Below are 12478 nucleotides of genomic sequence, written 5' to 3'. Positions count from 1 at the left end.
GCTTTGCTGCCAATACGCTACATTCCCATGACATCCCCGCTAGTGCGTTTAGCAAAGATCAGACTGTGGCTGAGAGCCCTCCTACATGAAGTTCAGAAAGGCATTTTATGATGGAAACAATTGCCTGAGACATACCAGCCAATTTCCAGTGAAGTATGAAGGTAACCTAGTTGGCAAACTGAGATGCTTCCTCCACAAAGTGGCACCTTGCAGCATTGTTTTCTGCTAGAAATTCTGCGTCCGTATCATTGCTGTAACAATGTCTTGGATTACCAGAGGGGACCAGCCTGCTGTGACAAAGCTGCTACAAACAAATCTGATGTATCGGGGAGAGTGGACTCAGTTTTGCAACTCAAGATCCCAATATAGTTTGCAAAGTTTTTCTTTCTTTTTGTGTACTTACAAGAAAGATCATCAAGAATCCAGAGTGCTGCCTTGGGGCTCTTTCACTTTTACAAAAGGCCTAGGAGAGGGATGCTTGTTAGGAGCTCCACTTTTGTTTTTGTTGTGTGGGAGCTGGAAGAAATGCTTGAACTTTCTTGTTCCCCCCAAAAAGGTTCAGCATCTCCAACCCATTGCTGGGCCTGAAAGGGCTGCTGCTAGTGTGTATTTCTCTTGTCAAGGTTTGATAGGTGCATGTGGGTGTAATTTTTTTTTTTTCTTCTTTATCAAAGATCCTACCTGTAGAGACAGATAAGAAACCTCAGGGAAAACAGCTCCAGACCAGAGTTGATTATCTACTGAAACTGTTGAAGAAAGATCTGGACAAGAAAGAAAACATGAAAGATGGGGAAGAGGTGAGATGTGGCTGCTTGATTCTGGGGGTTTCAGAATGAGTGGTTAGCTGATGGCGGGAGACAGCCTGTGTTCCCAGATCACCGAATGTCATCAGCATGGAAGAATATGGACTTGTCTTTTGTCTGATTGTATTGTGATGCTGAAGTGGTAGTTAGTAAGGGGCAGGTAATTATTACACTTAGTGAAGGACTTGGGCTCATGAGGCTTCTTGCCACCCTGCGAGACCTGTAGCTGTTCGCAGGATGTTCAGAAGATGGGGTATGTCCCCAGGAAGTAGCTACAGCTATTTGCTTGCCCTGACTTGTTCTGTGTTTTCACCAGGGCAAGCTAAAGAAGAGGAAACCACGAGTAAAGAAAGAGAACAAGGCTCCCAAAGTCAAAGATGAGCATGGGAATGAACTCTCCTCTCCTCGGCACTCAGACAACCAGTCAGAAGAAGGTGAAGTCAAGGTGAGTCAACTTGGTGGATAGCGGCTTTTTCAGGTTTCCTTGAGCTATGTTACTGCAGAATCTCACCTTGAGAAGCACCCCTAGCAAATGCCCCGTGGAGTCGGGGAGCACTACAGAGTGCATTCCCCCAGGAGACTGGCAAGTTCACAAAAACATATGCAGCTGCTGGGGTGAAAGGAGGACCTGTCCCACCCACTCTTTTAGGTTAGTGCTTTAAGTGTTTGATGGATCCTAGAATGGCCACACACATCCATCCACATGTTGACTTGGAGGAAAGGTTGTCTCAGGACAAAGTCTGTTGCCCTTATAAAGGAGAGAAAGAAGAATTGTTTCCCTCTCCTTTTCAATACGTCAGCCAGTGGTGAAGCTGGAGTTTACCAAGGTCATGCTCTTGCTTAGAAAACCTTCTGTCTTTGAGTGGTTTGGCTTGTAGTCTAAGGCTTTTTGTTCATGTGCTGATCAGTATCTACCTTAGGGGCTGAGCGTTCTCGAGCGCAGCTGGCATAGGAAAGCAGTGCTTATCTGCAGTTTGCCAGCTGGTTACAGACCGGGGCTTGTCTATTTTTTTTATGCCCTTTTGTCAAGGGTTGGGTGGATTTCAGCTAGTTAAGTAGGGCTTGCTGTCTGGTTAAAGAGGTGTGAGGGCAAATTTGGATGGACCTCAAAAATGGCCCGTGTTTCAAGGATGTGAGTTTTATGGAAGAAAGTGTACGTGAGGTGAGGGACTCCAACTCTGTGCTGTGACTGATTTTCTAGGAGGATGGCTTGGAAAAGAGCCCAGTGAAAAAGAAACAGAAGAAGAAAGAGAACAAAGAAAACAAGGAAAAACAGACAACCACTAAGAAAGAAAAGGAAAGTGATAAAGAGAAAAAGAAGACAAAAGACAAGAAAGAGAAGGTATGTGGTACTCTCAGGAGCAGTTTAAGAGTTGGGAAGGTCTCTGAGCCAGAAGGTCAAACTATGAGACTTACGATTCATTAAAGGCCCTGTGTGAATAGACATCAATGAAGCACTGTGGGGTGAGGTATTATCCCTTTTCCAGCCCTCCTGAACTCTTATTGTGAAGAATTGAGATAAAAAGTAGAAAAGGCAATATATCCTAATGCTTGATGGAATGTGAGCAGAAAGGAAGAGATTTTGTCAGACTGCCTTTAAAGTACAGCTGTCCCTGTGACAGCAAAATGGTCAAATAGCTGATGTTAAGGAAGAAAGGAGGAAGAGCCTGGAGCATTCAGATCAAAGTTCTGTTCAGCTGTGATTTATCACAGGGTTGGCAGCTCCTTGTCTGTATTCCCCTTTAATTTAAACTCCCCCCAAATAACCTAACTGCCCACACCATCAAGACTGTAAGTTGTCCTTGTCACTCTTCAGGATTCACCAGAATAAGTGTTTCAACATCAGTGGTATGTTGTGGACTAAAATGTCCCTTGAATTTTGGGTACAACTGCCCTGAGGCTGGGCTCAAATTGGAAGGGAGGTAAAAACTTCTATAATAATGACCTGAAGTACCTGTCCGAGGAACAGGTATGTACTGTATGCCCAGTGTGTTTTGACACTGAGGTCCTAAGTGCAAACCAAGAAGTTCTGTTGCATATGTAGGGGAAAGTTTGCTTTCTAGTGATTTTTGGCGTGACTTTGATTCTAGAGGATCTTGACTGCAGATAAATCATATAAGTCAGAATTTACACTAACAGGCCATAATTTGAGGTTACTTTCTAGAGGGTGAGGACTAGTGACATCACATGAAGTTGCAGATCCCTGTAGATAATGAGACTGCTCTGAGCTCTGTCCTTTGCAAGGGATATATATCCTTTAGCTTAACCTCTCTTCCAAGTCTTCAACGTTGGTTTTCTCTCCATGAGTATGAGTATCGTATTTGTGTCCAAAATGTTGGCTCTGACTTCTGTCTACTCCCTCAGGGATGACATAAAGCGAAGTAGAGGCATTGCAGCTAAACCATTTGAGATCCTGGGAGGAAAGTTGTAGGACCAGTGCCCGGGGTTTAACAACTGCCAGTAACAATACTGCAGAGGTTGTTAGTTGGATCACTTGGGATCCGGCAATGTGGCTCATCATGTGATGTGTGTAATTTGTCCTTGTAAAGCCTAAAGGTGGTGAAAGCAAATCTGGAAGTAAAGGGAAGAGATCACAAGGTCCCGTCCACATTACCGCAGGGAGTGAACCGATCCCCATTGGAGAAGACGAGGATGATGATCTGGACCAAGAAACATTCAGCGTAGTGAGTATTTTCCTCAGGAGGTGGGAGGGCAGTGGCAGAGAGCCCAGCAAGGCAGCCAGGGTTTGCTTACATGTTACCCAAGAACATGTTTCAGGTGTCAGGGTGTGAGCCCCCTCCTCGTGCCCTACAGTGATTTCCTCTGGCCGATCTGAGAGCATGGCAGAACAACCCTGTACAAGAGTTGTCCACCAGCCTCCTCAGTGCCTACCAGCTGGCTGCTGTAAATGGCACTTCAACGGGAAGAAACTTCAAAGCTCTTTCAGCTCCTGATTCTCACCAAGCAATTGCACTGTTAAAGGGTTCAGATAACTCTCCAAAATTCAGCTTTGCATGAGTGCACGTGTTCATCCCCTCTCTCTGCCAGGGATGCCAGCCAGGGCAGAAGAGGGCAGCATGTCAACAGAGCATGCAGAAGGGCTCTCTTCTCCAGCTGATAAATTCCCACCACTCATTTGACAGTCCTGGGTTACAGAAGACCATGCAGCCTTATGTGGCAGTCTATCTCCTGTAGAAGCCAAGGAGCCAGTTGGGCTCTTCCAGGCAGGGAAATACAGGAGAGTTTTGAGGCTGACCTTGTATGGCTGTAGGAGGTACGGAGTTGTCTGAGCTGTAAGCACTTCCCTAGTTCTGTAAATGCTTTTGCAGCAAACGTGCCTGCAAGGCTTGTTGTAAAAATAGCCTTTTCGTAAAAGTTGTCAAGGCAGACTGTACTTGGCCTGACTTGCACAGGGAAATGCTGAAATACCACTTTTTAAAAACAGTTCTCTAAGTGCAAATCTATGTATTCACTGCAGGTCCTATGTTGTTTTTGTGTGTTTTTTTCTTTAATTTTCCCTCTGTGATACTAGAAAGATCCAGTCAGGCAGTAGAAACCTGTCTGATTTACTGTCTGTGTGCAGTGTTGATGTACACAGCTGAAAAAGATGGTGCTTTCATCTGATGTCTTCCAGTTTTGGTAAAAGCAATAGATTAAAGCGACCGCAGATGGGGATGGACAGGGAGGCTATTGAGTGAGCACTCATTCAGCTGGGGCTGTTGGTTCAGCACGTCGATGCTCAGTTACGCTTCCCTGCCTGCCGTGGGATCAGTACAAGAGCAGACCATGTGTGGTTATGGTTTGCAAAGCAAATTGTTTCCCTCTATAAGGCGGGGGCAGTGGAGGTGGGGAGACTCTCATGTTTTCCTTATTATTTTCTGCAGCATGTCTAACATTGCTATTTTCATAGCTGATTTCTCCTTGCTTAATGGTCAGATAAGGCTAATATCTTGTGCTAATGAACTTCTTCCAGCTCTGCCTGATTAACAAGGGAACAGTGTAAAGCCCTGTGCCAAATTAATCGCTTTCTGCTCTCTGTTGCTTTTTCAAGTGCAAGGAGAGGATGAGACCAGTCAAAAAAGCACTGAAGCAACTCGATAAGCCTGATAAGGGGCTGACGGTTCAGGAACAGCTGGAGCACACACGCAACTGCCTCCTAAAAATTGGGGACCGCATCTCTGAGTGCCTTAAAGCCTACACTGACCAGGATCATATCAAGCTATGGAGAAGGTCAGGGATCATTTTGTTTTCTTTGGCTGGTCTATGATATTTAAAAATGGTGGTCAGAGGCTTCTGGGTTTTATGTGGGTAAGTGTGTGATTTGCCTCTTATTTAACCTGTTCTGTAGCCCACTCAGTCCATGACCAGTCTCAGGTGAAAGTTCTGCTGGTTTCACTTAAGTTGATTTCAGAGCTAGTTTAGATAAACCAGTGCAAACATCTTTATTTTACTTTGAAGAATTTGGTTCCAGCTCTCCTGATCATCCTGTCCTGAGCTGGGTTGAGACTGTTTTCCAGAGAGGGTAGAACTGATTTGATGTTGGTTTGAAAGCAGTTGGTAGTTAAAATGCTGATGTAGCAATTAACAGAAAATGTTCATGTCCTTCTAGGAACCTATGGATATTTGTGTCAAAATTCACAGAATTTGATGCCAGAAAACTGCACAAACTCTACAAGATGGCTCATAAGAAAAGATCGCAGGAAGAGGAGGTGAGATCTGAAGTGTCTTCCCCCTCTCTTCGCTGTCTTTAAAAGTTGTCGCACTTGAAGTGTCAATACTTTCTGCCCCTCATCTCATGGGCTTTCTTTGTTGTTGTTGGCAGCCTGTGATACTCTTAACATCTAAACAATCTGGTTGCATTTGCCTCCTCTTCCATGTGGCATTTCTCCCTTCACCTAACAACACTGGTCACTTTGTCCTGGCTGTGCTGACCAAGAAAAAGCATTTCTTGGTGTGGCACGTTGTGTTGTGTCGACCTTTAGAGTGAAAAGCCTGGGAGTGCTGCCCTGTAGAGATAGGATGTGGAAGCAGAGCCGCATGGGGCAAAACTGTGCCACCACATTTGTACCATTGCCATTCATACCATGCTTGGGCACAGTTGGTTCACCAAGTCCTCAAAGAGTTGGGTGGCCCACAGCATGAGGAATCTGCAGAAAAATCCTAGGCCTGACAGACAAGGCCGTTGCTCACATAGTCTGAGTCTTTTGGTGGATGAGTGGTTAAGCTGTAATCCTCTCTTCTCCCTTGTAGGAGCAGAAGAAGAAGGAGGACATGTCCAGCATGAAGAAGCCATTCCGCCCAGAGCCTTCAGGCTCCAGCCGCGATTCTGTGATGTCCCAGTCTCACGTGCCTCACAATCCTCATTCCCAGAAGATCCACCTGCCCCCTTCCCACGCCCAGCAGCAGATGCACGGGCACCCACGTGACAACTATGGCCATCCAAACAAGAGGCATTTCAGCAACACAGGTGAGCGCTGGCAAGCTGGAAGAAACCATCCCTTCTAACCTAATGGCTGTTTGCTCTTGGACAGAAATCCTTCTGGGACTTGTGGCTGGTCAGGTTGAAAAGGGATGGGATGGCACATATATTGTACTTATTGCCAGACTAGAAAAGAGGATATAGTGATAAAAAGAGTATAAGAACAGGACAGAATAAGATTTGCTAGAATAGTGATAAAGAAATCCAAAGAATAAAATTGGGCCCGCATAGTTTAGGGAGGAGAAAATTACAGAGGCACGGCAATAGTTATAATTTCTTTGAGAATTCTGCATAGTAATGGGCTTAAACTAAAGCATGAAAGATGATTACTGGTGTTTTCCTCATTGCAGACCGAGGAGAATGGCAGAGGGATCGAAAGTTCAACTACGGTGGCAACAGCAACCAGATGTGGGGTGGGGAGCGGCATCACCAGTATGAGCAGCACTGGTACAAGGACCACCACTACGGGGATCGGCGATCTCGTGGAGAGCCCCACAGGAGCTCTGGGAACTACAGACCAAATAACCTCTCCCGCAAGAGGCCATATGAACAGTACAACAGTGACCGAGACCACCGAGGCCACCGGGATTATTATGACAGGTAATGCCCTTTCATCTGAAAGGCTGGGAGGAGTTTGCAGTGATGCACCCGGCCGCAGTGGGCAGGCTTTCCTTGGGGAACTGATCTCCATCCATTTGTTTTCTCTCTGCAGGCACCACCACGATTCCAAGCGTCGACGATCGGATGAGTTCAGGCCTCAGAACTACCACCAGCAGGATTTCCGACGTATGTCTGATCACAGGCCACCCATGGGATACCATGGCCAAGGACCTTCGGACCACTACCGGTCCTTCCACACAGACAAACTGGGAGATTACAAACAGCCTCTCCCTCCACCTCACCCTGCAGTGTCGGACCCTCGCTCACCCCCCTCTCAGAAATCCCCCCACGATTCCAAGTCACCTCTTGATCACAGGTCACCTCTGGATAGGTCATTAGAACAGAAAAACAATCCAGATTATAACTGGAATATGAGGAAAACATAAAGTGACTGCGAGGGGGGAAAGCGCACATCTGAAATACTTGGTTTGATGCAACAGTGGCTGGTTTCTCCAAGCCAGCAACCAGAAACTCTGAACATGCTGCTATCATCTTGCTGGGTCAAGGAGGATTTTGGGGGAGTAGGTGGAGGAAGATGTTTCCCTAGTTCTCGTTTCTGGTTTGGATTCCTGTTTCCCCTCTTCTATCATTGAACGCTGGAATCAGCCTTACTGCCTCATTCTTTGTTTTGTTTTTGTTTTCCCCATTTTGATGGACCCAAGGGAATTTTCCCCAGCCAGTGTTTCCTCAAACCAAGAAGGTGGATCGATGCTGCTTAGGATTGTGCAGAAGGCTGTGTGCCTGCTCTGACTTGATGTTACGTGATAGATGCTGCTTTAGGACTGGGGGTAAACCGGTTGGGCTGGGCTTTGTGTGTAACCAGCATAGGGCAATGGGAGGATGTATTCAAGGAGGGGCAGGAGAGTCCCTCAGCAGCCAAGCCTGGCTGAAAGAGGGACTCGATGTCCCTGCAGAGTGACTCCAAAGGAGTTGGAGCCATGCTGGTGACAATCCATCACTTTCCTGGCCACATTATCATTTCTCATGTCTTTATCCATTTCAAGAAACTGGCTCTGCTTTGATTGCTGTTGTGTCCCCTGTAACAGAAGAGGTGTGGGGAACCTTCCTCCCATCTCCAGGGCTGGAATTGGCAAATTTTGACTCTGGAGAGGCTTTGGGATATGTGGAAAAAAAAAAAGACAGACTTCCTTAGCAAAGGCTTAGTTCGCTTCAAACCAGTAGGAAAGAAATTGGGTTGAGAACAGTATTTCCCAGTGGACAGGGCTCAGGAATTCATAATAAAAATCCTCCTCTCTTCTGACATGGAGAGCTCAGATGGCCCAGGGATGAACAGATGCTGGCTGAGAGCTTCAAGGTCAAGAGATGGCTCTGGGCATCTGGGGATCCTGAAGCTCCTGATCTCCCTGCCACTGAAGTGCTCTGGTCTTTGGGCAAGCCATTTCTCTCTCCACTCTGCAAAACACTGATCGCAAATCTTTACTGTAACCAAAAGATAAGGGATGGTAGAGCAGAGTTAAATAGGAATCCAGTGGACTGATCGCTGTTCAGGGAACGGTCACCTTCCTGCCACCGTTCCAGCGGTCAGCACTAACTCTGAATTGCTAAAAGTACCTGCACTGGAAGACCTTCTGTCTGTCCAAATTGGAAATGTGCCGGGGGGCTTAGCACCTAACTTAGCAGGGAGAGAATGAGGAATTCAGGACTGGGTCCTTGAAAATCCTTGGAGCAAACGTCTTAAGAGCCCAGGATGTCAGAGAGAAAAGAGGAGTCTACAGCCTAGCTCGGTGGAGTTGAGACTTTGCTCTTTGAGTAGAGCAAGCGCTCTTCCAAGTATGTGAGTCACAGCATACCATGCAGAGCAGTGTCCAGCCTGGAGACTGGTGTGGCGAGAGGAGTGCACAGATTGCTGGCCAGAAGTAGTTTAGGTGATTATTTTTCAGGTCCTAGGTCTTTGTTCATAGAGTCACATCCCGGGAGACCACAAAGCTCTCCCAGCAGCCGGGCTGCCCGGAGCGTGGTGTCCGGGGATGTGTCATCTCCTGGAGCTCAGTATTAAAGACCGGGCTGTTCCAGACTCCTCTTTTTGGTGGGGGACAGAAGCTGGGCCTGCTATTAAGATGCCAGTATCTGACCCTAATAAGCTGTGATGTCCTTTTCCCGGAAAGACAGAGGGGAGCTGGGTATTCAGGGCTGGCTTCCTGACTCCAGCCAGCGCCTTGGAAGGCGCACGCAAAGCGACACTAATAACCCCATGTCCCCCCTCCATGCCGTGCTTCCCTTAAAATCTGCTGTCATCACTCACTCCTTTCTGAGCCCACTGCTTTAACGGGACACCCGGGAAGTGTTTTCCTCCCCTTTTGTTTTTATTTTTGCAAGATTTCCACCAAATGCAGGGCAATTTTGCTTCCTTAGGGGTACTGTGCTGCCCCGAGAAAGTGTTACGCTTGTGTTTACCTGTGCAGGAGGAGGTGAAGGCAAGTCTTCCACAGTCTCCCGTGGAACTGCCAGGTGATGGGAGGTGTTGAGATAACATGTTTCCACGGTGTTTCTCACTAAGCTGTGATTGCAGGTGCGCTTGCTGTGGTATTCAACAAAGAGGTCCTTTCTTTTCAGAGGTATTAGCTTTTAATGTGAAAATGGAAGAAACCTCGGAGGGGCAAAGAGAATTGCTCTTTTTGTTCACCAAGCGGTGCTATCATGATGGAAAGTTCGTGCCATACACTTGTAGCAAAAGGCAATACTGGCCAGACCAGTGTTACGGTTGGTGCAGGGAAACTCTGAACCCCAGCAAGAGGCATTTTCTGTGTCCAGATGTGGGGGTTTCTGCTTTCCCAGATTCCAGGTATGAGGTTGGGTGGGATTTCCGCCTTGTGCAACAGCAAAAGCTTTACCTGTATCCACTGAAGAGCTGTCCCCGTTGTCATGTTAGCCTGATACTGAAGTCATATAGTTTTGTTCACTCATGGTGGGTGGGTCTTTGCTGGGTTTGGCTTTAATGAACCTGGAGACCTAGATGTGGGAGAAAATCCTCCGTGAGCACACACAACACATATGCATTTTTATGTCCTCGCAACAGAGGGACCATAACTAGACACAGTCACTTGGATGTGAGTGGGATAGGAGTGGGACAGGCCCACAGCCATAAACCTCACTGCGGTGTTTGTGTCAACATCTGGTACAGCTCTTCATTCCGAACCAGCTGCGGGATTCCCTCTAAGCCTCTTTGCAGGAAAAAGTAGCATCTTGCTGGGGTTTTATTTTTTAAAAAAGAGGTTTTCAGCCTGACCCCTTTGGAAATGGTGAAAAGTTGTGAGTTCACACGATGGAAATCCTGCAGACCAAAACCTGCTGTGGGGACAGGCGATGTGGTGCCCAACCGAAATGGATACTTAACAGCGCTCTTAGTGAACAGTTTAAGTGATCCACAGGAAAATACGATTCTGCTTTCACCCATTTCCTCCCGACCTCCACCTCCCCTCTGGGGAGAGAAGGACTCTTACTGTAAAAATGTGGACTTTTAAACCTGTTGACTAAAACAGTAATTAATATTAATTTATATTTGTGAAAAAAATGCCACTGTCCTAGTGATTTCTGATGTAAATATGTTGTTTATATAGTAAGTATTAAATTTTCCTACATTGTAAAACTGCTGTACTTTTGATTCTTGTATATTAAAAAGTGTTACTGAGATTTTCAGAACCGCGCCAGCGTGGTGTGTCTGGGGGGGGGTGGTCCTGCAGCCCCTCAGTACGGCAGCATGTCTGGTGGAAGCAGAGTGTGAGCACCTAAAACCGGGGCTGTTACGGGATCACAGAGACCTTCCCTGCCAGCCACAGGTGTGCCGCAATGGGTATTTTCACCGTGCAGGAATAAGCATGTTCTTCTTGGCTGTTTTACATAGTTTTTCAGTCTGCGGTGATAGAGACTTGGAAACCCCACTGGACGGGAATTTCCACCTGATGAGAAGAAGCTGCGCATTTCCTCACCCATTTCCACCAAGATTTCACTGGGATGGTACCAATGTTTATGTGTTTATCCAACCTCCATCTTTTCTGGATCTCCGTGGGTGTGTAACTTCTTTTTACTCCTTTCTGGGGAGAATTCCCCTTTCTCTAGGAGAAGTGCTGCTCCTACTGCATCGGTGGAGTTCTCTGCTCTGTTCCCAGCTGCTCCTGGGCAGGATGTGCCTCTCCCCTCACCCCAGGTGGGATGCGATGCCATCCAGCCGGCTGCTTTGGTTTGGTCTTTACCCTCCACCCATTCACAGAGGCCCACCACAGGGATTGAAGCCATTCCTCCCAAATTGTAAGAGCTCATTGTAAAAAGGGCTTTTCACACCTGTAGCCACTGGGTCCAGCCTTTCCCAGCCTCTCTGCTGCTGAGCCAAGTTTCAGCCGAGAGTGAAATTTCACAGCTGAGTTACATGCCCCTGAAAAACGGATTTGCTAATGGAAAGAGTGATGGGCTGTTAGCTGTGGGGCTGTGGCAAGGAGAGGGGGCTCAGCTGGAGGGAGGTGCAGGGACTGTGGGGAGCTGGTCTGGGTGTCCCTGCCCTGGAGCACAGGGATGTGAATCTACCTGAAGCAGGTGATGTATTTCTTTTGATTCAGCGCTGACTCATCTCTTATCCAGGGGTACCCGCAGGAAAGCTGGAGAAGCAGAGGCCTGAGGAACCAGAGCAGTGTGGCAGGTGAGTGACTGATGTGTGTGTGTGTGTGTGGGGGGTGGACATCAGCATCAGCTCCCCGGCATCTGCAGCACCACGCTGCAAACAGTTAAATCCTGAAACCTCGCCAAAGCCGATGGGGCAGCCACCCCCTTGGCTCGGTGCAACTTCCCGCATCTCCCCGTCAGGATGTCTCCTCCATAAGGACACGGTCCCTGCGGTGCTGTGGCCATCCCGGGGTGCTGGGCTGTGGTCACTGCCCACTGGCTTATCTCAGTGAGGGGACCCATTGCCCAAGGTGGTCGGCAAAGCTGTTGTGCAGCCATAGGGAGCAGGAACCCCCAGTGAGGGGACGGGGAGGCTGAGAGACCCCCGTTTTTTGCTTTACGCCGTGCCGGAGTGAACCCTCTAGAGGGCAGCCGGTTCCCAGCAAAAAGCTATTTTTTGGTGAACAATATCCTGCAGTTGTTATTCCCAGAGAGCCGGGTGTGAAGAGCAGCGGGGTGGCTGCAGTGTCCCCGCTCACCCCGAGCAGCCAGATGCAAAGCTCGGAGTAGCTGAGGCTCTGGCCCGAGGCCAGGGGATGGGCAGGCACAGCCAAAAAGGGGCTTGAAAACCTGCCTGAGACACGGGGCTGTGGCGCTTGAGCAGCCATCCACCCCAGGACAGTGTGCCTCAGAGGGATAGGATGGGATGGGACCTTGGATCTCCCGTGGGCTGCCCGCAGAGCCTGGGGCTGTCACCCTCACTGCCGATGGAACATGACCTGGAGAGCGATTCGAGCCTCTCGGAGATGCCGTAGGGTCATTGCTGTCACCACTGCCCTCGTGGCCCGGTGTCCCTGCGTGGTCTGTGATTAACGAGGACAGGAGCATCCCGGTCACTCAGGGGTCACCATTCCCTTACGTC

At 48.1% G+C, this 12478-nt stretch overlaps 1 protein-coding gene across 5 annotated transcripts in view; it reads left to right on the top strand.

The window, feature by feature from the left end:
* Nucleotides 1-10599, top strand: part of CHD2 (chromodomain helicase DNA binding protein 2) — a 98410-nt gene extending 87811 nt beyond the window's left edge. For all 5 annotated transcript variants that reach the window (XM_032994344.2, XM_032994345.2, XM_032994343.2 and 2 more), the window contains 9 exons: nucleotides 675-797; nucleotides 1120-1248; nucleotides 2005-2145; nucleotides 3353-3487; nucleotides 4855-5033; nucleotides 5413-5512; nucleotides 6054-6270; nucleotides 6633-6882; nucleotides 6995-10599. In XM_032994344.2, coding sequence (XP_032850235.1) covers nucleotides 675-797; nucleotides 1120-1248; nucleotides 2005-2145; nucleotides 3353-3487; nucleotides 4855-5033; nucleotides 5413-5512; nucleotides 6054-6270; nucleotides 6633-6882; nucleotides 6995-7328 — 1608 coding nt within the window. In that variant the 3' untranslated portion in view covers nucleotides 7329-10599. The remainder of the gene's footprint in view (nucleotides 1-674; nucleotides 798-1119; nucleotides 1249-2004; nucleotides 2146-3352; nucleotides 3488-4854; nucleotides 5034-5412; nucleotides 5513-6053; nucleotides 6271-6632; nucleotides 6883-6994) is intronic.
* The last annotated feature ends 1879 nt before the right edge of the window (nucleotides 10600-12478 follow it).

This window comes from Tyto alba, unplaced genomic scaffold (assembly GCF_018691265.1).
Source record: "Tyto alba isolate M040663 unplaced genomic scaffold, T.alba_DEE_v4.0 Super-Scaffold_41, whole genome shotgun sequence".
Classification (NCBI taxonomy): domain Eukaryota; kingdom Metazoa; phylum Chordata; class Aves; order Strigiformes; family Tytonidae; genus Tyto; species Tyto alba.
Note: the sequence above shows the minus strand (reverse complement) of the source record. Positions and strands in the feature narration are given on the sequence as shown.